The 26,535-nt window shown below is 36.9% G+C and overlaps 1 protein-coding gene across 5 annotated transcripts in view; it reads right to left on the bottom strand.

The window, feature by feature from the left end:
* Positions 1 to 16,910, bottom strand: part of TASOR (transcription activation suppressor) — a 32,552-nt gene extending 15,642 nt beyond the window's left edge. For all 5 annotated transcript variants that reach the window (XM_062585875.1, XM_062585876.1, XM_062585877.1 and 2 more), the window contains exons 1-13: positions 16,456 to 16,910; positions 8,942 to 9,087; positions 7,711 to 7,803; positions 6,721 to 6,793; positions 5,816 to 5,907; positions 5,317 to 5,475; positions 4,128 to 4,255; positions 3,468 to 3,499; positions 2,657 to 2,762; positions 2,104 to 2,207; positions 1,901 to 2,004; positions 1,584 to 1,656; positions 1,375 to 1,449 (exon numbers count right to left, since the gene is read on the bottom strand). In XM_062585875.1, the coding sequence (XP_062441859.1) occupies positions 1,375 to 1,449; positions 1,584 to 1,656; positions 1,901 to 2,004; positions 2,104 to 2,207; positions 2,657 to 2,762; positions 3,468 to 3,499; positions 4,128 to 4,255; positions 5,317 to 5,475; positions 5,816 to 5,907; positions 6,721 to 6,793; positions 7,711 to 7,803; positions 8,942 to 9,087; positions 16,456 to 16,840 (1,570 nt within the window). In that variant the 5' untranslated portion in view covers positions 16,841 to 16,910. The remainder of the gene's footprint in view (positions 1 to 1,374; positions 1,450 to 1,583; positions 1,657 to 1,900; positions 2,005 to 2,103; positions 2,208 to 2,656; positions 2,763 to 3,467; positions 3,500 to 4,127; positions 4,256 to 5,316; positions 5,476 to 5,815; positions 5,908 to 6,720; positions 6,794 to 7,710; positions 7,804 to 8,941; positions 9,088 to 16,455) is intronic.
* Positions 16,911 to 26,535: the final 9,625 nt, after the last annotated feature.

Genomic DNA, 26,535 nt, shown 5'->3' with positions numbered 1-26,535 from the left:
TCATAAAGCTATAAATAAATTATGTCTAGTTAATATTTGAGGAAACACAGTTTGGAAGGACTACGATGAGATAACCCAAGCCAAGAAAGGAGCTTTTTGTGAAGTAATCAGCTTAAAGTCTATTTAAGAGTCAACTTATGCATGTTCATGAAGAACTGACTAATTTCATCGTTTTGTGGTAAGCTGTATCCTAGATACACACGTAATTTCCAATTTAAATCACTTCACCGGCCATTCTAAAAGGAGGTCACTTTGAAGGCTTAGCAAACGACTGGCTGTCTAACAGCTCGCTGCAAGAAACAGGGAAGCATAACCCCTTCCCAAGCAGTCCTGCCCCATCCGTTTTGCCACTTTTCTAGAAGGCAAAGGTTCTTTTCCAGAACCTTTCTAGAAGGGGATTCAGCTTAGCAACCCAACAGAAAACTATATTGCTTGTTCACTTCTTTGCAAATCAATACAATTCAATAAAACAAAGAGCTGCAACAGGAGACCCAACATGAGGTAAGCAATACAGGTATGTGGCCAAGAGCAGGACTTCCCACTGTTGGCAACAGTAAGCTGTTAGATCCTGTTATCACATCTTTGAAATTGCAGCTCAAGGAAGCTCCAGTTATCCTGCTTTCATTCACAGTATCTTCCCCGTGCACATCACAGACCTTTCCCCATTCAAATTTAAAAAGTAACGAGACATACAGAATGAAGTAAGAATCCACGAAGCAGCCAAAACTTAGGACAAGAACTTGGGCTGCAGTGATCTTAATTCTTTGTAAGAGTGAAATGTCTGGAAAAGCGCTAGTTTTTGACTAAAATTCTTCTAACTATTTCACGGCAAGATAAAAAGGAGTGTATTCTGCCTCTAGTACTGCTCATTGAAAATTTCAACTGTACCAGATTAAAGTCTCATCCAGAAACACTCAAGCTATACTGAACCCAAGTCATTTCAATCATCTGTCATTATATGCTCATATCAAGATCTTCTTTGCTCATTTACTCAGTGAGTGGTGCATTTCCAAACCAAACCAATAATACACACCCTCATATTTATGAAGTGCAATGATATTCCTAACACATAGATCTGTTGGAACACTAATGTCCAGCTCTACTAGAACACACACACACACACACACTCTCAAGAACTTAGTAAAGTTTTACTTTTTAAAATATGAATGAAATAACAGCAAATAACTAATGTAGTAAAGACATCTGTGAAGAAACAGTTTTTGGACACTATTACCATAACTATAACCAATTTAACTCTGTTCTTCCCAGTTTACACCAACAGGTTATATACCATTACAGATAAAGACCTCAATAGAACATGAACTAGATTAAAATGAGCAGATACACAACACTTTCAGCAGTAAATGAACTTACTTGAGCTGATTACACCTCTAGATTCTGGAAATAGAAACAATGCATGCAGCATGCGGGACCGTCCAGTTTGGTGCTCTAGCACATAAAAACAAAATAAAAACTGTTAGGAACAAAACACCTTCTATATTTTGAAAGAGGATCTAATACTCAAAAACTCAAACCCCTGAAAAAAAGAAGAAAACAAACATAGAAAAGCTGAGTGTCCATACCATAAGGTGATGTCATTTGCCAAGGAGAAAGAAGAAAAAGAAATCCTCTGTCCAGAAGTGGTTTAACAAGAACCTGTTGCAAAAGCAAAAAAATACACAGTCTCAAACAACCAAAGATCAAGATGTTTGCTCACTAGCAGTATCTTACTCCTCCTAGGCTGAATTCTACCACCGGCAAAGCAGTGCAATGATACAACATTCTAGAATATGCCAGCCAAGGAATTCTAGCAAGATCCTGGATATTCTTTTAGTATGACTAGATTACGAATTAGTAAAATTATTTCAAAAAAATAAATCATGAAATCTATGCCACTCACAAGTTTCTCTTTCTCCAGCTTCTGCAGTAAACCCTCCAAGTGACTACCAGAACGGGACTTTTCCACAACTTCATAAAGACTACAGTACATTCCGTTCTTTAACACTGATATGATGAGAGGGAGAAAAATTAAAAAGAAACAAAATTGTAATTCACAAATGTTTTAAGAATTTCCAAATTTAAAAAATAAAGCTAACTCCTTACCTTCTTTTGCTCCTAGGTAAGTTTCTTTATAGAACAATGCTGGTGAAATTTTTTTCTTCAGTTGATCAATGCTCACAACTTTCTCAATATCAAGCTTCTCTGGACTGGAGACAAAGGTTATGGGGAAGGAGGAGGAAAAATTAAAAAAAAAATCTTTTTTTCTTTAGTCCTACCACCACTGATCAGGGAAGAATCATCAAATCTACTCTTAAAAATCTATTCCTTGGGCTATCTTGTGAGTCAGGGGTTCTTATACCTGCAAGGATGCATGTCATTTAAAAGAAAGGAAAAAAAATCAAACAATTGAGCAAATCAAAAAACAGAGACTAGGCTGACAAATGGTTGCATACATAAACATAAAACAAGCTCTGGACATCCCTAAGCGACTCAAGAGTCTGGCCTGACATGTTTAAAAAAAAAAAAAAATGTCTAGCCAATGTACATGTTAGCCTTTCAATTAAATATACTGCCTCCAAAATTCACCAGTCTTGAATAAAGAGAGTTTTAACACAGCAATATTTTTAAATGTTATTCTTTAAACAGTAATACTCACAGCTTGCATGGAAGGTGAGGACGTGCTGCTGACTTCAAAGAAACATGGCATAAAAGTTTCCCTTTATTCCAGAGCTGTCCCCTCCATAACGTATAGTTAGTTTTATCTAAATTCAGATGGAGACAGAAGCAAAGACTAAAGTGAAAGCACTTGTTAGGAGGGACCAAAAGACCAAAAGAAAATGATAATAAAGAGGCTGCCAAATCTCCAAAAGCAGTTTTGAGGAAATAATACAGTTTAGTAGAAAATAGTATGTTAAATATTAAGTTAAAAGGTAAAAGAAAGGATGCTTGCTATGCTATCTTCTTTTGACCTGCTCTGAGCAAAGTAAACGATGCTGGTAAGTGACCTGTGTCTATGTCCCCATTCCACAAATGTTGGCAATATCTTCTTTCCTTACCTCTGCTGACAACCACCTTCACACTTGAGAATATTTTGCTTGAATGAGGGTCAAAAGAAAAGAAAGACAGAAGATCATATCATTTGAAGTGCCTCTGAACAACAGAATCAGGAATAGAAGGTAAGTTCTTACTATGCTGTAAGTAGAAGAGGAAGGAAAAAAAAAAGAAAAAAAAAAAAAAAAACTCTGATTGTTCAGTTGTTCCCTGGTAACAGAAGACACCTGAAGGTGTCTGTTAGTCCTCTGACATCAAGAAGATATCCCTGTAATCGGTATGGTACAGTATAAAAGTTAGGTATACATAACTAAGCAATGATCCTGGTTATATGCAAATGAAACTACATGGGAAAAAAAGTCTAATACATTCCTTGCCTGTATTACACAATTACACACATTTCAATATATTCTTACCTGTACTTCTATCTGTGTTGAAGCTGTTGGATCTAACAAAAAGAGAAGACAAACAGAATGACTACCTTGACACAGAAGCTTCTCTCTACTAAACATTACATTAAGGGTGCTTACTTAGTCTAACAAATAGTAACACCAGTAACATGCTAACATCAAGCTACCACCATTGCCACAAGTTGGCCGATTTTAGCTATCTTGTATAGCTGTTTTTAGCACTACATAGAGTAGTAGAGTCCCCACATTTGGGTGCCTTCCCGTCAGTATGGATACTGTTACATCTCTAATTAACTGCCTGTTTAGATACTTCTTATTCAACCAGTAAGAAAATACTAGCAAAGAGTCCAGTGACAAAGTCCATAAAACATTTTTTTAGAACAACCAAGATACTCCTATGAACATTTTTATGTCTGAAAATTTCCACTACTGAGCAAAAGACATCTTCTAGGTAGATTCCACAGGACAGAAGAGCAGCAGAAATATTTGCTGCAAGAGAGCTAGCTGCACCTCTTGCTTTGAGATAGAAATATTTATTACACTAAGGCCCTATGATATAACTGTGCATTCCAGAGCTGTTCATCCAAACCAATTCTAGGTCATTATCTATAGTTATAAATTCTTCATGTTGAATGCCCTCTTTCTGAAATTCACTTCCTAGCTTACCTTGATGTGGGCAAGAATTTCGGTACTTGCACCATTTCATCTTTGTAAGTAAACGAAACAACCGCATAAGGACAAACATGTCTTGGTCTTCGTCTTATCTCATCAAAGCCATATTCATAGAAATAGTACTAAAAATGAAGTGAACATAATGTTAAATTAGAAATCTGGTAAACTATATTTTGTAAATACTCTAATCGTCCATGACCTTTCTTCTCTGAAAGGCATGCTCTTTGTTGCACAGGACGAGTTTATTAAATCTACCTCATGATTAAATATTTGAATAAACAAAGTGAAACAGTTTAATATCTTGAAATACATTATACCAAATATTAACTGATAGATATAAAAAGGACATTCAATCAAAAAAAAGGTTTTGTCATGGAGACAACTAAATACTGTTGTGAATTTTGGATTCCATTCCTTCTTCAGCCATGAAGATCTCATATGAAAGAAAAACATTAACTAAGGCAAGCTCTCTGTGATGAAAAATTAAAAAAAAACCCCACACATTAATTTCCTAGACATCTGCTTTGGCATCAGCTCTGATTTATAAAAATCAATGGAAACTGTAATATTAAACAGAATACTTTATAGTAAGCAGTCTGAAATCTGCGGAGCTGATAGACTAATCTGACTGCAAAAGCAGAATGTAGACAAGCACTGAATAGTGATGGAATAAGCAAATGAATAGAGAGATTCAGAACTAATTCTATTCTCCCTCACCACTTTCAAATCTGAAAATTCAGGAGGAGAAAAAGAAATAAAGAAAAGAACTATTCTTTCCTAGCCAATGTTTTCCCCTTTAGGAGTCTCATTTAATGTCCACTAGCCAGTTCCACTTTTGCACTTCAAACTTCAGGTATTAGTTTTCTCTCCTTCCCAACCAATATCCCATCCCATGTACATTGCCTAGCCATTTCCTATTCCTAATCTGAAGGAGAACTTCTCCATCAGTTCCAAAAGACAGTAGGTATATAAACAGGTAAATACGAGAGGCTGACATCTTGTTCTGTAATTCCTAATAACAGGCTGTTATGGGCAATAGCTGTGAGCTATTGTTGAACATACACTAGTCTGAAGCTTTAGAGGACACGTTCAGCATTGGTTAAAACTTCAAGGAATTCAGCAGGTTAGAAGATCTGTTTTTAAAGTTCTTATATAAGTTAACGCATGCTCAGTTTTCTTCTACCTGAGTAAGTTCATATGCTCTGTAAGCCAACAAGGAAGTTACTTTATTTGCATTTTTTGAAACATGACACTCATGTTTTGGGGTTGGATCTAATGCACTCTTTACTGTTGATTCCATTGCTTTCACACCAATGTGGTCATATATGCTTTTCATTTTTCCCTGTAATAAAACACAAATATAAACATTAGCTTTTCCCTGAGGACTGGCAAGCTGCTTCAAGTGCAAGACGAAGTAAGAGCAAGAAAAAGAAAACAAGCAATAAAAAGACATTTATGAGAGCACATTCTCTTCATACTTTCAGAGAAAAGGTATATTTTTGCTCTTTATAAAAATCTACTATTCTTTATTTAAACTCAATGTCAACATAGATTTTAAACCCAGAAGGTTTTTAGATTCTCTGTAAGCAGACAGTTGTATGAATGGAGGTAATAAGTAAGGTTAAAAAAACCTTTTATATCAGTAAGCTATACAGTCTTTCAAGAACATGAGATAAATTTACCTTTATAATTTTAAAAATAATCACATCTCCAGTTGCTCCAGCTTCTAGTGGATTAGCTTGCAATAAATCAGCATACCTGGAGATATATACACCTGAGAGGAGTACAGAAAAAAAACACATTATACTGAATATTAAAATGTTGGTTTAGAAGCATAAGAAGCACTACAAGAGACTAAAGCTCAATGTCTTCCAGTCAATGAAGATACAACAATTTTTCAGTAATATAATCAAGGAAAGGCATAAGCGTATGTTCACAACTCGCGATTTAGACACATAAGAAAAATTCTTTTCTCGGACCAACTCTTACTTTTATATCCACGTGAAATACCACAGCATAATATAACACAATAAAACAACATTGCTGCATTACTAGAAGTATTGTAATCAAGCAAACAAGCCCTACACAACAGTTACACAGACATTGCTTTCAATTCTTTTAACAGCTGATGCCCCTCTGTGCAACAGCCATTTGCACAACATGGATATAAGCAGTGAACTATCTCCAACTGCTTGCTGAAAAACAAGGCAGGAAAACAGTGGCATCTTCAGCCATCTTTCACATTACACTGTTGATAGAGTATGTTGGTTTGCTATTGTGAAGTTGAACTTGCATGGAGGAGGAAAGTAAAATGATTTGCTATTCAAAACTTCAAACATAATTTTGTAAGGCCTCAAACAAGCACTGCTGTTTGTTGGTCAAGCTGAATGCAATAGATCAAGTAACTGTAGCTAGTAACAGGGCAATGAAATAATGTTCTGCAGTCAGTTTCTTTTGCTAAAAACACCTAGCCATTATTTTGCTCTAGTAAGTGCTACAAAACAGACAGAAAGCTTAAACAATTATATCACTTTATCTGCCAGGTCACAATGAATAACGCCAATGTATACAATCAGAAGATAGTTACCCATGGAAGGGCTGCCAAGAATTGTTATTTTGGAGTGGCCCACTTGCAGCCCCTTTTCACATATGCTTTGGACCTGAAGAGAACAGACATTATTACTTTTCAAGTAAATCTATCAGGAAGGCCAGACTGTAAACAAAACAATACAAAACATTATTACGGAATTCTGATTCAACTTAAAAAACAAAATCACCCCAAGCTAAGACTACTCTAAACTCTATATAAATTGTTAAACTGAGTCATGAGCACTCAGTACAAAGAAGTTGCACAGATTTAACCATATGTAAAAACACTGCTTCTCTAGACCTTAAGCATACTTTATGAGCATTGCTTGTTTTTAATAAACAGAAATGAACTGTTGAAATCTTGTCTCTACAATGACAGAAAAAGCACAGATCCTCCCTTTTCATGACTTCAATTGAAAAAACTGACAGAGACCCAAAAGATAATGTACATTTCCTAGTATTAAGGAAGGTTTTATAGGACAAATGCATACTTGAGGCAGGCTATTTCACTAAAAATGGATCTACATATCATCTGGTCTATCTACTAAGTTGCACTTCTTGCCTAAATAATAAGTCTCATGAGTACATACAAGAAAGCAGAAAGTTAACTATGGCTGTCTTCACGTTAGAAGTAGTTTTAAGTTCTCTTTCTTCCTCTTGATGCCTCTCAAAAAAACAAAAACCAACCAAACAACAAAAAAACACCCCCAAGATCCCTAGATATACATGTTCCTCTATAAATCAGAGCCTAAGCAGAGAAGACTATTTCGCTGAGATGTATAAAAAAAAAAAATCACAAAGAATAAGGGATTTAAACTGTGACATAGTAACATTCCTCCTTCCCATCTTTCTACATGGATCAGTGCTGTATTTTGAAGACATAACTTTAAGATTAACAACAAATGTACTGATAAAAACATTTGACTTGAGAAAACACCTCTAATTAACATAAAAAGAAAGCATTTTATATGCAATTTTGTTTTCTTACCTGAGGTCGATCAACCATCAGAAACCCATAGGTTTCAGAAAGCTCTTTTTCTAGGCGACCATCAAATTTCAGCTCCCTGCGTTTTTCTGTGAACTGTTACGAGAGTAAGTGCTTAACATAACCAAACTGATAACTGCTACTGCATTTATGTCTCGGTATCTCTGTTTGAAGACCCCATCTATGTTAGCAGATCCAAGTACAGAAAAATATACAAAAGGTAACTTGAATGATATAATTGTATACTAAAATTCAGTCTGTAAGATTTTATACACATAAGAAATAACACTCATCTAATCTGCTGAGGTATTTTCTTAAGAAAGATATATTTTTCATGCAAACCTGTGCAGTGACACTAAAATGTTTTTTGTAGCATGCTTATCAAGAAGAAGCATCCACCTCAATGCCTTCCAGGTTACCTTTCAACCTCATTCCAGAAACAACCTTTATTCTCTTTTTAAGAAAGATCATTATCTCTTACATAGCGCACATAATTTTGCATTTGCACCTCACTGCTACTGTGGTGGTCTTCTTCAGCTGCAGTATCTGAGCTATAACCATGTACCAATAAAGGTATAACCCTGGGGGAAAAAACGCCTCAGTTTTTATCTAAAAAAGTTCAACAAACCAATCATATATTCTGTTACACCATTCTTGAAATTGGGGCTGAAAACTGAATGAAATAATCTGTTTTAGAGTTACGAAAATCAAAGCTGGAATTTTTTTTAAAGAGATATAAGATATGGTACAGCAGAAGTGCTTCAACTTTAAAGCTAATCATACTGCTTGACTTACTACTTCAAAGAATTAGCTTATTTATGTAATACTTCGTGGAAAATGACAAAGTTAGATAGTAGCTCAGTATCAGGCAAAACACTTCACAAGACACATCTGACCTTTCAAATATAACACCATGACCTCTTCTACACGTTATTAAATATAAAACGTAAATGTTAAGAAGAGACAAAAGCTAAATTTGGAAAACAAAAAAATGCACAGTCAACAGGTCCCTAACACACTTTTTCTCTTAATCTTTCTTTTTCTGAGTATCCATATAGTAAGATTTTATGTCTACGTAGTAGTAACACTTGCTCGAAAAAATATTATGTTCTCAGATGTGGTTTTGCAGTTAAATGTCAAGCACATAACCATAAAAATACTCTTCGGTAGAATCAGGAAAAAAAAGTAAAATTCATTTGACTTTTACCTTATTCATAGTCATAAATATACTTACTTCCTTTTCCAACAATTCACTATGAACTAGGCTGGCTCTCTTGTAGTTAAAATTGGCCACTGAACTTGGTTCCAGGTAAGACGAATGCAGAATTTTCACTATATCTTCAAATTCTCGAGAGCCCATAGCTACTGGCTGAAAAAGCGCTATAAAAGGAGAAGTAAGACAATAAGCACCAATATACAGCAGACAAGTTTTCCAGTTCATCCATAGTTCATAGTTGAATGGTTCATGACCCTTTTTAGATGTTTTGGACTGTATTAACTATTTTGTGGAACTTAGGCTAGGAAGCTAAAATTAAAGTTGTCTAGAATTACAGCAGCATAAAAAAAATATTTCGTTTCAATATTACATTTGAACAGCTAGTCCTTTAAAGTTTACAAGAGAAGTACTCAACAACTGTGAATTTACCCTTTGAAGGCAACTGAAATATACTGTAAAACACTTTTAATTAAAATAATTCATTCTTTAAGAACCAGGAACAAATTGTTTCAATAAAAACCTCAACAACTTTTTTGCAGCTTAGCCTCTCCTTAGAGCCATGAAGGGTTTTTTGTTTGTTTGTTTATGGCAATCAGGCTAAATATGGACAAATTCCATACCATCTTAAAACATATGTCCAATAAGCACTGTCTACATTTCAGCCTTATGATCTTATCCCTTATGACAACTGCTTTAAAAGAAATGCCCTTTATTTGTTGTGACATAGATTTACCTTTGTGGCAAATTTCTGCCTAAGTTTGCACAGCAAAGTTCTCTCCTCTCCATACTTCATTCGTATTTGGGTACTAAGTGGGGCAAAATGACTAGAAGAGCAACTGGAGCACGAGCTAGCAAAGAGTCAGAGCACAGATTTCAAGAGTAATGCCTAGGAAAATAATACTCCCAAGGGAACCAAAATAGTTCAGCATGAAACATGTTCTTCCCCAGAGGAACTTCAAAAATGCTCTGAAAAGGAGCAGTACCTTTATGGTGGTTAGAATCTTCAGACAGTAAATGTTCCCATCAGGTATTTCTGTGACTGCTTCTGCTTTTTTTGTAGGAAGGCCTACTGCCTTCTACAAAAGTAAATCGAAACCACCTCCACCCAAAACCTCAAGAAGCTGTAACAGTTAAGAGTGAACTGCAACAGTCCTTGCCTCACATAAAAAACAATTTACCGTTATTCCAACAGCAAATTAAATTGAATTACATCTTCACAATGCATCTCTGACTTCATTAAGAAAGATGCTAATAGATTTAGATGGCAATCTTTTCCTCATTTAACAGGAAATATTAACTGAATTAACCTAAATATAAAACAAATGTTCTAAATAAAAACTGAATTTATTTATGTGTTATCTAGTATGTGCATCTAGGCACATACTTTATGATGTGATACCAGTTCTGTTAACCAAAATAAAACAGTAATTCCAACACCAACAATATTGAACAAGTGATTTTAAAAGAGTGGAAGGTTACAAAAGTGATACAGATTCCCTTTCAGTAGCAATGCCTTCATTCCTGAAAGGCTGACAACAATCTGGGAGTAAAAGACAATTGGAAGTGAAAGAAATTCCAAATCTAGCTATTAAAATTGAATGCATTTGTATCAGAGAGAAACATTACCAGTAAAACACAAAATAGGCTTAATATTGAAATATGCACACTGGAAAAGCACCTCCTATTCCATCCAATCCCATCCCCTTCCTCAAGCATATAGTCAGATCTTTCTGACAAGGAGTTATTAAACCCTAGGGGTGTAATGGCAGTTTCCTATACTGCCAGGTCCTCTTTTGACTGAAAAGACTAGTTAAGGCTGAGGTTTACCAACACCAGCCGTTTGTCCAAATTTCCTGTTTCCTTAACAAAGACAACTGTGTCCCCCTTTTCCTTCTTTCTCGCTAGAAATGCATAATCCATCTATCCTAACCCACTTCCTATGGCTGAACCCAGTTAAGTAGAAAACTCTACAGGACTAACACGAAAGAGTGACCACAAACCACAGATAATGTCTTGCCTACTTCCTACACTCTGTTCTAGGAAGAGGCATGTTGCTACAAGGACTGAAATCACGTCATTCATTCAAATATTGTCAGCTAGGTTTTCAAATATTGCTAACTACCTTCCGATTGCTGTTTAAGTATTTCTTGCTTTGTGTAAAATTCTGAAGAGTGAGCAGATACAGACATACCAGAACGCACTGAGGCTCCCTGTTCTTCGATTAGGAAGAACCTACAAACAACTACACAATAATTAGCTCTCAATATCTTCATGGAACGGCTCCACTTCATCCCTTAAATTACGGAATACAGTAAATGAGAGTGTTGAAATCAACACTGGTAATAAAGTAACTAGATTTCCAGCAAGGGTAGATGGGATTTTTCTTGTGTTTATTACTTAATTTCTTAGCAGAGGACTGAAAGTAAGTTTTCCTGCTTTTGTTATTCATTATTCAGGAATACACTTTCTTGTACTTCACCAGAGACACTAGTGAAGCTAAAAAAAAGAGATGTTCCTATCCTTGTAGGAAACACAGATCTAAGCCAAAGTATTTTAAAGGACCTGGGCACACATGCCATGTAGAACACTAAAACAAAACTGATTCTATCTGATTTATCAGATCAGTCCAAGAATAACATCTAACATGCACATTTTGGTAAGAAAATGCCTAACAATCCAAAAATTTTACTATGTATTTCTTCTCTGATTTGCACCATCCACTCAAAACAAAGCAAAAAGAATAGAAATTATCCAGATAATCTTGCTACCTGCATAAATTAGTTTAAGTGATTGGCTTGATGATCAGATGTTGTCCATTGTCACACCAACACAAAAAGGAAGGAACAAGAATGAAACTATGTTCTGAAGAGTAATTATAAATATCAAACTGTATTTCCAAAACCTACTGACTGCCACTTTTTCATAGATATTAATTACAGGTAGACAATCTACTCTTGGTTTTAGAACTAGACAGCACCTACTAACTCAGATGAAAACTCTTAGAGAGAAAAAAACAGTAACACTATTGTCAATTGATTTAAATAAAAGACATTCTCCTGAGTGGAAAAAAATTCAAATGCATTTCCTGTTCAAGGGCAGCCTGCTAATTTTAAATATATTGCATTGTATATCTTAGCTGGCAAGTGACGGAGAAAGGAAGATCTCTTGGGCAGAAGTATAATGAAAAAGCAAAAATTAAGTCACTTGAAGAGTTCTGAATTTCAAATAATCTACCATATACAGCAGTCAAAAAGAGTAAGACTCCTGAGTAAGACTCCTCAAACACACTAATCATGTGCTTCATGATAGGATCAAATCTACTTTCCCTGTTCTCCCAGAATTTTAGACACTGAAGACTTCCTGGCTTTGTAAGGACCCATCAGTATTAAGAGACTGTCCCCACATCCTCTTTAACATTACTGAAACATTACTTAAAGTGGTAAATATCAAGGCAGGACTTCTCAATTTGTCTAAGCATGGACAGAAATGCTAAAGGACAGCTATTTCCAAAAAAGTTCCAGTGACTACGTAAGGGTTTGTACTTCATTTACAGAACATTTAGAACCAAGGGGAAAAAAAATAAAATCTCTAAATCCAGTAATCTATAGCAGTCATAAAATCTTATGTTCATATCCGACAGATGAGGTAATCAAGCTTATCTCTAGTACCCAGATCACTTCAAAGTCTGGAAGTGTGTGCACTTATGTCACTTGACATGGGTGTACTGCTCTTTTCGTGACCTGTGTAAATTAAACATATTCATGCAAGGACTAATTTGTAGGATCCTTACAACATATACAAGTTAATGATTATGGTTTTTGACAGTTTCTTCAGCAGTAGGAAAAAAAAGTTTGTTTAGTTTCAACCCACTGTATTCACTGATTTATTTATTTACTGGTAGAAATTAGGTTTAGTTAATATAATACCTAGTCTAGGGACCAATATTAGAATGCATATTTGGACACACGTAATCCTGTAAAGGCTGTAATATTTCTATTTCAGAGCTGTTCAATGCTTCAACTTGTGAACACTGAAGCTGGAGTTGGCTGAGTTTTTGTTTCTTCCCAGCTGGCTGGTTCTTTTGTTTTTAAACCACAATGTGAGGAAGAGCGAAGGCAGTGGCATTCTCTGTCAGGAATCCTGGACTAACCATTAAGTGAATACAAGCAAATTGTTTCTTTTATTACAAGTCAGTAGAATGTTAGTGTTCTTCAAAAACAACCCTTCCTACTACACAAAGTCTGACAAGTACAAGTCTTCATTTTTTAAGACCAAGACTGAGAATCTGCAGCATTGATGTAGCATAGTACTGTAGTTATTTATGTGATTTATTCAGCCTGGGATGTCTTTCTCTCACACAGGTTTTAAGTAGTTACCTACTTCAAAGATTGCTTAACCAAATCCTTGCGTAAGAAAAAGTGAATAGTGGATAAGTAGCCCTATCAAAAACATACGAGACAAATGAGAAGCAAAAAGACAAAGCACAAGAAAATATCAAATATGAAGCAGAAAAGAGACAGCCTAGACCTCCAAGCAAAGACTGCTGAGACTTTCGTGGACAAAAGCAAGACCTTTTTTCACTTAACCTAAGAAAACAGGACTCACTAATTCAGGAAAATATGGAAACAAGTGTGCACTCTTAACAAGCAGCCCCGTAAGTCCACGGGGGTTATTTGAGCATATTTTTTAAATTGCCTTTTCGTATGAGGACAACAACCCTAAAAAATTAATTCAGTAAGTTAAAAGACACTCTTCCGCTGCTTTAACTTCCAACACTTTTTCCCTCATCCTATTAAAGGAAAATCATCTTTGAAGTGCCAAGTAGATCTGGTCACCTGAGATGTGATGATCCAATTAGAAGAGGCTATGACCACTGGCTGTAGTGCCACAATAAGAAGAGCTAAGCAACCCAAGAGATCATGGCGCCCTGCTGCTAAATGTGTTTATCAAGAAAACAAAAAACTTTTAAGACAGTTTGCTCTTCAGCAGGAAAACAAATGCATAAACGCGCACACACACAAAACTTTCATGGACAGCAGTCTTTAAAAATAGTTTTCCAGAAATCTTCCACTAGGAAAAAACAGGAAATCAAGCAAGATTCTTCCTGACAACCAACTGCAGTTAGTTTAAAAAGTATGTTTCTTCAAAAGATGCATTTCTCCACAATAACATGGCTCTTTCTGTTGGCCTTTAATTCTTTCATTTATCTCCAACTCTAGTTGAAGACTAACTTCCAAAAGGCTGAATAAACAGCTAAATCTGTTTTCTGGAATTTTTGCCCCCTTCATCTCCATTTTGAAGACACAATTTTTAATTGTTTCATAGTCAAAACTTGCTCCCAATATGCATTTTAAAAAAAAAGGAAAGAAAAAAACCCCACCCGCTATTGATAACAGAGTTATTTCCTCTTGCGTAGTTTTTATAGTTTGTAAATGAGAGATCAGTCTTCCACAATCAGAGAGCAGGTACCTCTTTAGATGGTATGTCAAAAGAATAAAATGGAGGTTTAAAAACCAGAACAATTCCAGGACAGATGATACTTCCACATGTATTGCTTCATGCTGAAATTTAGAATCTGGCCAAGCAAATTCTTTTGACAGAGACAGCTATTACACTAATATTTCTTATTTAACAAGATGTATTTGAAAATTGCTATTAAATTCTGACTGTATGTTCCTAAACTGTCAGATTATCCATGTACTGCTAATATCCTGATTTTTTGGATTAGTTCCAGAATTTCATCATTTCTCAAATACCAACATCAATACTAACAGCACTTTAGTTCTCCTAAAAGATCATGTTGTATGTTTTTATCCTAGCCCACTTTTGCTCATCTTGTCTATAACATGTTCTCTCATAGCACTTTGTATTATGGTATCACATGGTAACACCAACAATTGAGAAAGCTTTAGCAATTACAAGCCTACAAACACTGATGACTGCAGAAAGGTCTGTTTCGAGAATTTTGGGAACTTTAAGTGACAAGTATGATTAAAGAGAAATGTCCAAGAAGTCTTCTGTAAGCCTGTAAGAATGGGTCAAATAATCTTGACATTTGCAAGACGCTTTCAGCAATAGGGTAAGAATAGTTTCTCCTCCTACCCTAGAAGAAACAGATGTCCAATGCCTGACCTATGCATTCTGAAACTTTTTACACACTAGGGAAGATGGCTCTGCATAGGCAAATGACGAACTAGATGATCTAAAAAGATATCTCACAGATTTTCATTCACACTGGTACCAAGTGCTAGACAGGAACTTCAAATGTCTGTGGTTAAGCACTAAGCATTTCTGAGTTATAGTTAAAGGAATTCAAAAGTAATCATATTTGGCTTAGAGATACGGAAGTGCAAGAGGCACCATGTTTTATCCAGACATTTTCCATCAGATGAGTAACAAGAAGCTATAATTTTTTTCCTCCAAATCAACCCAGTCCTTCTCACTTCTGCCACAATGAACTTCTGCCAAACTGCTATCCCCCCTTGAGCAGTGGTGAAAGGGAAGAGGGAAGAAAAGGAGAAAAGGAATAATTACGGCCATAAATAGGAGGAGGGAAGGGGAAAGGCTGGATAATGAAATAAACCTACCTTCATCTCCTCCTTACAGAAGAAAGCATTTCAAGAAGTTAAATTTTATACTCTTCTCTGAAGAACTAGAAGCCTATGCGAACAGGGTTTTTTGTGATGATTAGATATCAAGTTACTGACTGCAAGCAGCAAAAGCTCAAGAACTGAGATAAGTTTCAGGGAGAAGGCAAGACGTGACCTCAAGGCCACTTAACAAAATAAAGGGTAAGTAGAAGCCAATGGTGTCTCACAGAAAGCAAGAGATACCACAAGCTTTTAGAAGAAGAGTGACGTGAAAAGCAACATACAAAACCCAGAGCTCTTGGAAGAGGCACACTTCCAACACGAGGCACATGAATGTGGGATGCTTGTTTCATTCCTGCAAGTGAGGATCTTTGACGAAGTAAGAAATAACTGTCTTCTTCGTATCACTGAAGTGAAATTCTACTCAGTGTTTGCCAGTTTACCCTAAACAGGAATACACCCCCCTCCTACAGAGAGGGGGACGGGGTAAGAGAAAAGCGAATCATCTTCGCAGCATGTCCGTGCGTGCATCCCAGAGAACCATCTTCTCTGCATCCAACTGCGTCTCCAGAAGCAGAGCAAGGATCAACACTCTCAAGCCCACCCTGATCGCATCCAGCTTTTCCGTCTTTTTAAAGCAACGGTCTGAAATTCAAGCCAAGTTTTTCGGTTTTTTTTTTCTCCTTGAGTATATTTTTTTAAAAAAAAATAATTAAAAAAAAACAAACAAAAAGGAAGGGGTGGGGAGAGGAAAGAATGTAAAAGCCTCCCTGACGCTAAAAATCTTATCCCCAGCAGCCTCACTAGTCCGAGCCATGCCACAGCCTCCTCCACACCCGCAGGATTGTGCATGCAGCTGTGTGAGGTGCATAAAGAGCCTGCCTAATGAATAAGATGAAGAAGGGAGTGAGGGAGAGAAGGGAGGGAAAGGGAAGGAACAACCTTTCTTTTCTCTGCTCTTCCTGGGGATCTGAAAGTTCCTCCTAACAGGCAGGTCTTCTGGGGGCTTAGGGAGAGGGGGAGGCCCCCCCAACACATCGCTGGGCGGCTGCTGCTGCTGTTGTTCATGTGCCGTTGAGATGCTGCTCCTGCGCTGGCTGCTGCTAGTGATGCTGAGGTTTGGGGGGGCCTTGTCCTCTGCAGCAACAGCAGCTACCAGCAGCGCCTCCCCAGCGCTACCGCTCTCAGAGCGTCCGCCATTTTGTGTGGTGTCCTCAGCGGCTCTATTGCTCTCCAGCCTGAGGAGGCCCGCGCTGCTGCTCTTCTCCGTCCGCTGATGCTGCTCCGGCTCCATCTCGCCACCACTGGGGATCACGACATCCGCCATTGACTCCTATCGCCGCGAAGTGAGCGCTATAGCCCGCGCCTGCTCTTCCTCCCCCACTAAGCTGCCCCTTCCCCAGCTCCATGCACCGCCCGCTGTCGCTATTGCTCCCCCTCCGTCCGCTCGCTTTATGGCAGCCCCTCCCTTCCCCGCTCTCTAACATGGCGGCAGCACCACCGCGAAGGGGGCGGGGCTAGCGCACAGCCCCGCGCAGCCAATCGCGCCGTGGCGCAAGTTATAAATGGCGGGGAGGGCGGGGGGGGGGCCTGCGGCCGCCCTTCTCCACGGCAGCGGCGGCCGCTCGCGGGCGGCCGGCCGGTGAGAGCCGCGCGGCATCGCCTAGCGCCGGTCCCGGAGAGCCGTTAACGGTGGAGTCCCGAGAGCGTCGCGGGAGGCGCCAGGGCCCGGCGGCGCGGGGTGCCTGCCGCCGCCGCGGGGAGAGCCACCCAGCTCGCGTTGCGGCTTCGCAAGCGGCCTCGCCGCCTACCGAGCCGCCAAAAAACCTCCGACGACGAAAAGCAGCAGCGCAGAGCATTACGAAGGCCTGCTCCGACGACTTCCTCCTCCTCCCAAAGTTAGAGCTGTGCCTATTTTCAAGACATTTGACAAAACTCTCCCAGCTCCCTGGTAAGAGCAGCTGAGCGGCGAGGGTAGCTGTTGAGGGTCTCCTGTCCGCTCTCCAGTCACGGAGCCTCAGGCTTGCCCCGAACAGGCCCACAAGCATCGTTCCCAAAACAAAAGCCCTTCATAATTTTCCATTTGAAGAATAAAAAAAGGAAAAATATTAATCACATAGGACAAGCAGCAGTCCTGTTAATATACCTATATAAAGTTCTTTGATAGACTAATGATAATTAGAGCAGCACCAAATATAATACATTTTTTGCTAATATTTTGATGTCTTAATTTTGGTTTTGATTAAACATGGGACCATTATTTTTACCTGGTTGATTGGAAAGAGGTGAAATAAACACTGTCACACATTTTCTGTCCTTGGACTTTAATGTGCAGAGTAACTCCAATTAAAGCAGTAATGGGCTGTTCTTTACAGCAAAAGCTATATAAGAGATACAATTCTCAATCAGTTAAAAATACAAACAATATACTTTGTTACACTTTTTTGGCAGAATGTGAAACTGCAAAGGAAATGTCTGTTACTGTGAAGACTTGCATGTGTTTAGCGGTTTGTGAAACCAGAACTTAATCCTCTTTTATGTGTTTAATCAAGTACAAGCCCTTGCAAGAGAGATTTTTTTTATAGTAAGGACATTTGAGTGGCAGTAGCTACTTCTGTTCCTTGCTTGTAAAGCTACAAGTTGCAAGCAAGCTTCAACAATAAAAAACTGCACAGTCAAGTCACCAACTATTCGAGTTTTTCAAACTGAACTATAATGTCTCATCAGCAGGATAAAGAATTACAGATTAATTGAAGGCAACATAATCTAACATTCATGTACCATTTTTTTCAAATGCAGTGAAATAAAATACTAGAAATTGTTTTGGTGCTATAGAAGCTAACTCAAAAACTAGTTTTCCTATCAATTTGCTAAGCAAGAAACCAAGAGGGAGCATGCTGGGGTAGTTACATGCAACACGTTTTTCACTTGGTGACAAGCTACAATGTGAAGCTGTTCTAAGAAAAGCCTTGTTTATCTACAACCCCTCCCCCCATAATTCTGTATTTCTGAAATTTGTAACAAAACATGGAAAGGTGCTAACTTAAATTACTTCTTTGTCAACAAGATCATCATTCAGTCTCTTCTACATTCTGTAGAATTAAAAGAATAACTAGAGTGCATATAGTCCCTGTGATCACAGAGGTAAATCAGCTTTTTTAAGGAAGATCAAAGCTTTAAATATAACGCTGATAACTGGTATTTCAAAACAATAAATAATGAAACTGCAGCACGTCTACACAGTTGTTAGGTATTCTACTGCTAGAGCTCTGACAGATGAGGTCTGTTGGATTCATCTGCAGTAGTTTAAGACATTGCCACCTAGAGTTGCCCATCCTACACCTGTATTAAAGCCAGTATTGAATCATCCACTTCTGCTACACCCCTGCTGCACAAGGCTTGTAACTTCTGGTAGAAGGAAGGGGTGGACAGGTGTGAATACTAATTAATGCTTGAAACTCAACACAGGTGAATGATTTGATATCATCATTGCTAAGAAGCAGAAAAAAACATGGTAAGAGACAGCATAACATTCTAAAATAGATATCCAAATAGAGCGTTACCGTCTTTACCATATGTTAAATACAGAAGTTACTCAGTTGTCTTACTCATTAACAGAATATCTATTAAGCAAATCCGTTTGCATATTCAGAAAGCTGAATCCTGTTATTTCACAAAATAGTATCTTGCTAGTATATGATGTGATAGATCTTTAATAAATATGGAAAAAATCTGTTTTGCGAGTAAATTAGGTAGACTGGGTGCAATTCGGTTGCCTAAGCCATCCTTGATACAGGAAAAACTAAGAACTGTTCCTCTAAAGTAGATACAAGTATAATTGCATTTTTCACAGTAGCACTAGTAAGTGGGGGGTTTGCCCAGGTTCCAATTTTGTTCAACTAATTTTACATAATTGCCTTTGAAATTCCAACATGATGAGATTTTCTTTTTTTTTCTTTTCTTTCTTTCTTTCTTTTTTTTTTTTTTTTTTTTTTTGAGAGAAGGCGTTGGTTTTTTTGCTGGATATTATCGATACACACCTTTCAGTGGCGATGTATCGGAAAAGGGCAATCTGCAATTTGAAAGACATAGGTTTACATTCTGTAAACATTCTGTAAACTCATGAAAATCATGACAGAGCAGTAAAACAATTATTTGTCTACTTTTAAAAATCCATAGTGCCTAGCACTTTGTAGCTGAGCAGGTCAATTAGCTTCTTGCTATGGCAGGAAAGAGCTAAATGTTACAGCTTCTCTACTCATCATCACAGAATCTACTGTTCACACTTAGCCCAATATTGTCGTAATTTGGCAAAGTAATTCATGGATTTGAAATCACATATCTATAATTTCAGTTAGAGAAATTGCAAACAATGTAGCCTAAGAAAAATTTACTTAGAGAGTCTTTCAAATCTCCTGTGTGCTTAGTTGGTAGTTTAGTTTTCACTAAAGACAGCAAAGACCTTTTTCTGGCAGCTCAGATGACTGCACTAGATCGAAAACTGCCTGCTGACAATACCCTCTTCTTTCACTACCTAGGAAATATGAATTCTTAACGTACACTCGTACACTTTTATAAATGGCTAGCTAACCATTAAAAGTCACATTTTTTTTGTTAAAGGCTACTAGTTCTGTAGTTGTTGAATAAAAGCATATATTCCTTAGTCATTTACACTAATAAAGTTAAATCTTGATAACCAAGGCTATTCATATTGTCATCTCAAAAGCTACAAAGCTTAAATGCAAAGAGTTCTTCTCTATTCGAGGAATAAATACTTTTGCCTAGACCTTTTGTTTATTTATTTATTAGCCTCTCTTTAGATTACTTATAAGTCAGAATACATAAGTAACTTCCCAACATACAACTAGTCTGGCATTATGGTATCCTCCAGAGTGTTACAAGAAGATAAACTAATAATTATTAGTTTCTTCGAAGTCTTTCAGTAGCCAGCCAAGTTTAAATAGGGTAATTAGTATCTATAACTATAATTTACATAAATTACAGAAACATATCATTTAACTGCAGAAATACAGTGTTCAATTATCCAGAGGTAAAGCACATTGCATTTGTGGGTTTTCCTCTATGGATAATTAGACTATCTCCCTGAGAATCTGATGTCCTGTCTCTGGAATATTCAGTGGTGGTAAAGAGCATATTAGGGATGAGTCAATATATTATCTGAATAATTTTGCTGTATTTTACCCATTTCAAGTTGAATATCTATCTACAAGAGAAAGAAAAAGAAAAAGAAAAAGAAAGAAAGAAAATACCAGTCTAGTGTTACCTAGAATCAAGTCTCTGATGATCCATTTTTACATCTCCAAACACATCAATCTGTTTTATTAAATCTGAACCGACAAAGCTGTTAAAATCATTTATTTTCCAGAGTATGTATAATTTCACTGTAAAACTAGTTCAACTCTTCAATGTCTGGATTTGATTATATCTGAGTGGCCCGCACTTGCAAGGAGGCAGTAATACTACAGAGCTAAGTTAGTGTCCTTCCTCACTCTCATTTGATATATACTTTCCTTTTCTTTGCTATAACTTCCAGGAACATATCTAATGATTCTTTTCTGCTGCAGGAAAACAAATCATTCTATGAAAGACTAGGAAAATGGAGCCGTATTGTCTAGAAAGGAGAGAATAAATGACAGCAGTCATTTAATATGGAAAATGCTGCTGCAAAGGAAGAAATATCCCTTCTTCACGGCTTCAGTGACTGGGATGAGATTTAAATTATATCAAAGGAGATTTAGGTTAAACATTAGGAAAAACTGCCTAGCAACAGAAGTTGTTAAGTACTAGAAGAAATTATTTGGGCATACTGTGGAATTTCTTGAATCAGTGTTTTAAAGTTAGGTAAGACAAATTTCTTTCAGGAGTGGATTAACATATAGTTAATCTACATCCTTCCAGCCATATTATCTACCATTATTTTTAAAAAAGAGTTTCTGAAAAACATATCTGTGCTTTCAGGAAGCTGAAAAAAAGATCTAAAGAAAAGGAGGTCTTGTAGTAGCCATAAGTTATCCCCACATGCTCTTGGAAGGTGGGTATACTACCAGTCTGAGTGAAAATGAAGCAAACTTTAAAATCATGCATCCAAGCTCTGCCAGGTTTTCTGGTTGAAAGTGTGAAATTACTTGGGTAAAACACTGTTATATATGGATAAGAGGTAGTAAAGGTGATACCCAGTTAAAAAACTCAGATTACCTTTAGAACATATGTATCAGTCTAAGTAGGGAGATACGCTGCTGAAATAATTTCATTTTTTAAACATCATGAAGCTTCCATTTTATTCTAAGTAGAAGCAGCATTTACATCTACATTTCTTTACATCTTCTATTTTAAGATAGTTTGGATTTTTAGAAGTTAATCAGTCTCATCACAGCTTCCTGTAATGACAAAGCAAAGATAAAAAAAAAAAAAAAAAAAAAGTTTCTGCATAATGACTACATTTATCAATACTCTGAATGAAGAAAGACTGAAAGTTTACAGGACTGGAAGAGTGCTAGGACCTACGATTAGATTCACTAACAAATTATGCCATGTAATTCATAAAAGTCTTGCATCTTTTTGAGAAATGTGAATTGTCTACTCATACTTTTTTGATATTGTCAGTATTTTTCTTCAAACACAGTTCTTAGTTTGACGAACTGAAAGGTTTGTCCCTATGGAATTCAGAAGCAGACTGTCTTGGAAATGCATTCTAATCGCACACAAGCATTGAGCACAAATATCTGAGCAACTAATGCAATTCTAAAAATCAACGGCATACATTTAAGTGAGTGAGTATGCATGTATGTCTCTATTTGTATGAGTTTATATATGTGTGTTTATATATGTATGTGTGTGCACGCGTGCACAGGCACTTAAGAAAACATAATTTCAGCACGTATATATACACACGACCTCTATACCTCCTTGCTTGTTTGAATTATCATAGCTCTATTGATATAATATTCACAACAGATAAAGACCTATCCACAGGCATTGAATAGCCAAAGACTTCAGAATAAATATACTGAGTATAAATCTCATATTTCACTGTATTCTAGTAATTCTCTTTCTTTGCATGAATGTATACACATTCCAATAAAATAAATTTGAGAAGCACTAAAGAAACAACTGCAAAAAAAGGCAACAGTGTGTGAAATTATCATCTACTAAAATTGTGCTCCATGAAAAGTATGCTTACCACCTTTTCTCACAAGGAATACTGCACAATATGCTGAAGTACATGCCTGCAATGTGTTTAGACATATTCATATAGAAATATGAACATTATAAACATATATCATACAAATTCAAAGAGCATATGAGGAAATTTTCATTTATCAAACAATAACATAGGAGGTTTTCCTCATTTACCCATTGCTTTAAAAAAATACTACTTGTGCAGTTGCACAAAATTATTTTACATATTAATTAATATAAGCCTGAGGATTTATCTGAGAGATAATCACAAAAAACAATAAGTCATTACTAAAATTACTACTTGACAAAATGATGCAACAGTTCTGCATCACTATAGTACTATGAAACTTAAATCCTAATAGGTATAAAATATAGCAAGAATCCCAAGTTCACAGAACAATGCTTCACTTAAAAACTACCACAGAAAAAGATCAGTTGAACACTCTGAAGTAAAAAGTAAAATCTGTCACCTTATAGTCTTTCTAGTTCTGGTTTCTGTGGTTTGTGATATTTGCCAAATGTTCAACCATGACTTCCAGGCTTGCACCAAGTGGTTTCCCACTCAAGTACAAAGTAGCTGCAGATCCCTTTGATTCTGAAATCAGATAATATATAGTACATTAGTACTGTAGATTTAAATCAGAGTAATAGCCACAAAATATGAGACATCTGCAAGGGAGAATTGCATAAGCTCCATGCTCAAGGAATAAACTTAGGTGCTTATTCCAGGAGGTACTTCAGCATTCTCTTGTGGGAACAAATGAAGACATGCAAAATATTATTCAGTCTGAGCATATGTGCACATACATTTCATTCAAATAACTAGAAATTACTATTTCATTTTTCAGCAATGACTGATAGATTGATTTTTCTTCAAACGTTCTTTCAAATTTTAAGTATCTTAAGTATTTTAATATTTTAAGTAAGCAAATCAGCTCTAAAAATACTTCTATTATTTCCAGTAGATGGCAGCAATAGCCTGTAAAACAGATTAAGTTATTACAGTATTTTAAAAATTGGTATTCACAAATACACATTAAATACAGAAGCACTGTCATTCTGAAACAAAACAAAATACATTACAACTTCTTCATATAAAATGTTCATCTTATGCAGAAAGCAGTATGCACAAAGAATGTCAGGAATGTTAAAATCCAACTAAAACACTTAAATACTTTTGGATGCACTAGCTTATAAAAATCTTCAGTGATTTAATTCCTTGCAGTTTGGATGTTCCTGTTTATTCAATAGTTAGCAGTAGTAGATTGAAAGGCTGTATACATGTTATGAAGATCACAGCTGTAATACTGAAAGAAGATACTGGAAGATACTGGAAGAATCTTCCAGTCACTTATTTTTAAATCCTTAGCAGACAAAAAAGGTTGGTCTTAAAGAGCTTTTTTTCTTCCCCCCCCCCACCCTCTTTACTGGCTAATTTCACTCTTATCTTTTGCTTATTTCTTTTCTCCATCATAGTCATTGCCTGTCTGATGGCTTCAAGCTGTGCTTAGCATGCAATGACCTCAGAACAGGACACTGTTGAAAAGAGGTTCCAACCCTTTGGACTTCCAACCCTTCCAACTGATGCCAAACATCAGGTTGGCGAGATCTGGAACCCTATGCTCAAAGGAAGTGAGCTTTCTTCAATATACATAAACCCATGGTTTCTGACTATTTTAGATATTGGGAATCAAGATAGTCTGATGAGTGCCAGAGAGTTTCACCATAAAACATCAACTTAATCAAAAAGGTCCACCTATTAAATCTATATTTGCAAGTTCTGCTGTATTTCTTGCATCTTTCAAACCCTAGAAATTTCTACAACGGCTCAAGAGACCTGGTTCTCACAATTTCAGGGGCATTCCTAAAACGGTAGCTCTGGTTCAAGTAGATCACACTGAATACGAGTCACCACTGAGAAATGTCTTCTCTACCTTGGAGCTCAACTTTGGACCCATCTTCTATTTGGTCTCTGGCAACTGACCAGAGCTGAGCTTCACAGGCTTTAAACTAAGTGTTCCCAGCATCTCATAGCAGAACTTTTGTGTTCCAGGGCATAGGTTGTCTTCATCCTGTTACTGTTCTTCTCAGTACTGAAAACCAAATCCAGGGAATCAAAGACCACAGAGAATTTTCTTTTCTTTTGCAGGTGGTCTCAAAAGGCCCATAAATTCCAGAGACTTTAAGGGCATTCTTTTTTGCTCACCTTCTTCTTCAGTCAAGACAATCTGTGCTTTTTCCTTGGATCATCAAACCTTTTCATAAACCAGGACTACCTTGAGTGTCTCTTCTCATCAGGAATAAAAGAGAAAACAGGTTAATGAGACTTGTCAAAAGGGTATGAAACTACCACATCAGATCTTTGTCTTCCTTGAGAGGAGGACTTCTCATTATCTTCTCAAATTGTGACATCGATCACAGATCTAGAGGGGCTGGAACTCATCCAGTATCCTTGGTATTCCCCTTATTTTGCCACCCCCTCTTTGAGATCTTGGAAGACCTGGACAACTCTGGCTATTCATTGACTCTTGCAATTTTTACACACACTAACCCGTTCTCTTCCACCTTCTGCCCATGGCACTGTTCTTCCATCTGAGACACGAGTGACATAAGATCCCGTACAGAGCTAATGCAAAAAGCTGCTATAGGGTTCAAAGAACAACAAAAACCTACCCGACCTTCTACTTTCAACACACCTCTCCAAATATCTTCCAGTTTATATTTCGCACCATCAGTCCAGATCTGAGATACCTTTTCCAATCTATTATGGTTCCTCTTGTAATCACTGTCCTTAAGGGACCAATCTGGATTGTTTCCTGAGCATCTGTGTAACACCCACTATAACACTGAAAAGAGGCTGAAGCAGTGATCATATAATCCCGTAAAAGTCTACATGGCTTTGAACTGTCTCATCAGCAGAAGGTGGTGGGTAACATGAAATCAGAAGCAATTCTCTGTGTAAGAGCCGTGAAGAAGCCTATGCTTACTGAATGGTTGCTGCACCCATCTGGTTTATCAACACAGCTTCTCAGATTCCATTCTGCTGACACTAAGATTACTAACCACAGTTATTACTGGTCTCTTTTGCACATATTCATTCATACATCTACTTTTCCCCCCTACTTTACACTCAGCATTTTACATTTAAATCATCATGCTTGGAACAATTTATTGTACCATCCACCCCCAAAAATGAAAAATCATTCAAGTGCATCTGCATCTTAAAAGTACCAGAACCAAAACAAGCTAACCAAATCCAAAATGATATTGCCATTCTTAAACTGGAAAGCTTATTCCTCAACATGATTTGGAAAAAAAAATCCTTTAAGCTTTATTAGACAAAATCAGTGGCTGAGTGGGTGTCAACAATAGAGCAAAACTGAAACAGTCATACTATAGTGTGTTAAATGCGATGCTAAGCAGGTTGTGAAATAAAAGTCAGTACAGAAATTAGTATTGTGAGGTTCATTGGCTGGTTGTTGGCTTTCTACAATATCCCAAAATGCATCATCTTGATGTTTTAGAAAAATATATATTCAGCAGACATTTGAATCATAAAGGAATCAGGAGAGAGAAACTACTGGTGGGATATTAATCTTATGTTACATCTATTTATTAAATTGAATTTATAACAATATAAATGCTTGGGGAATGTAGATTTTTGAGTGCAATGACTAATTTCTGCATTACCGTTTTATGTATAGTAAACTAGAGCTAAATATATAATACCTTCACCAAAAGTAAAGCATGCTTTGGTCACTGTGCTAACCGTTGAAATCTTTCTGCAGTCATCTTGCACAAACAAGCAAACCAAATAAAAAA

Source organism: Rhea pennata, chromosome 12, assembly GCF_028389875.1.
Source record: "Rhea pennata isolate bPtePen1 chromosome 12, bPtePen1.pri, whole genome shotgun sequence".
NCBI lineage: Eukaryota > Metazoa > Chordata > Aves > Rheiformes > Rheidae > Rhea > Rhea pennata.
This window is presented reverse-complemented; position numbering and strand designations above follow the sequence as displayed.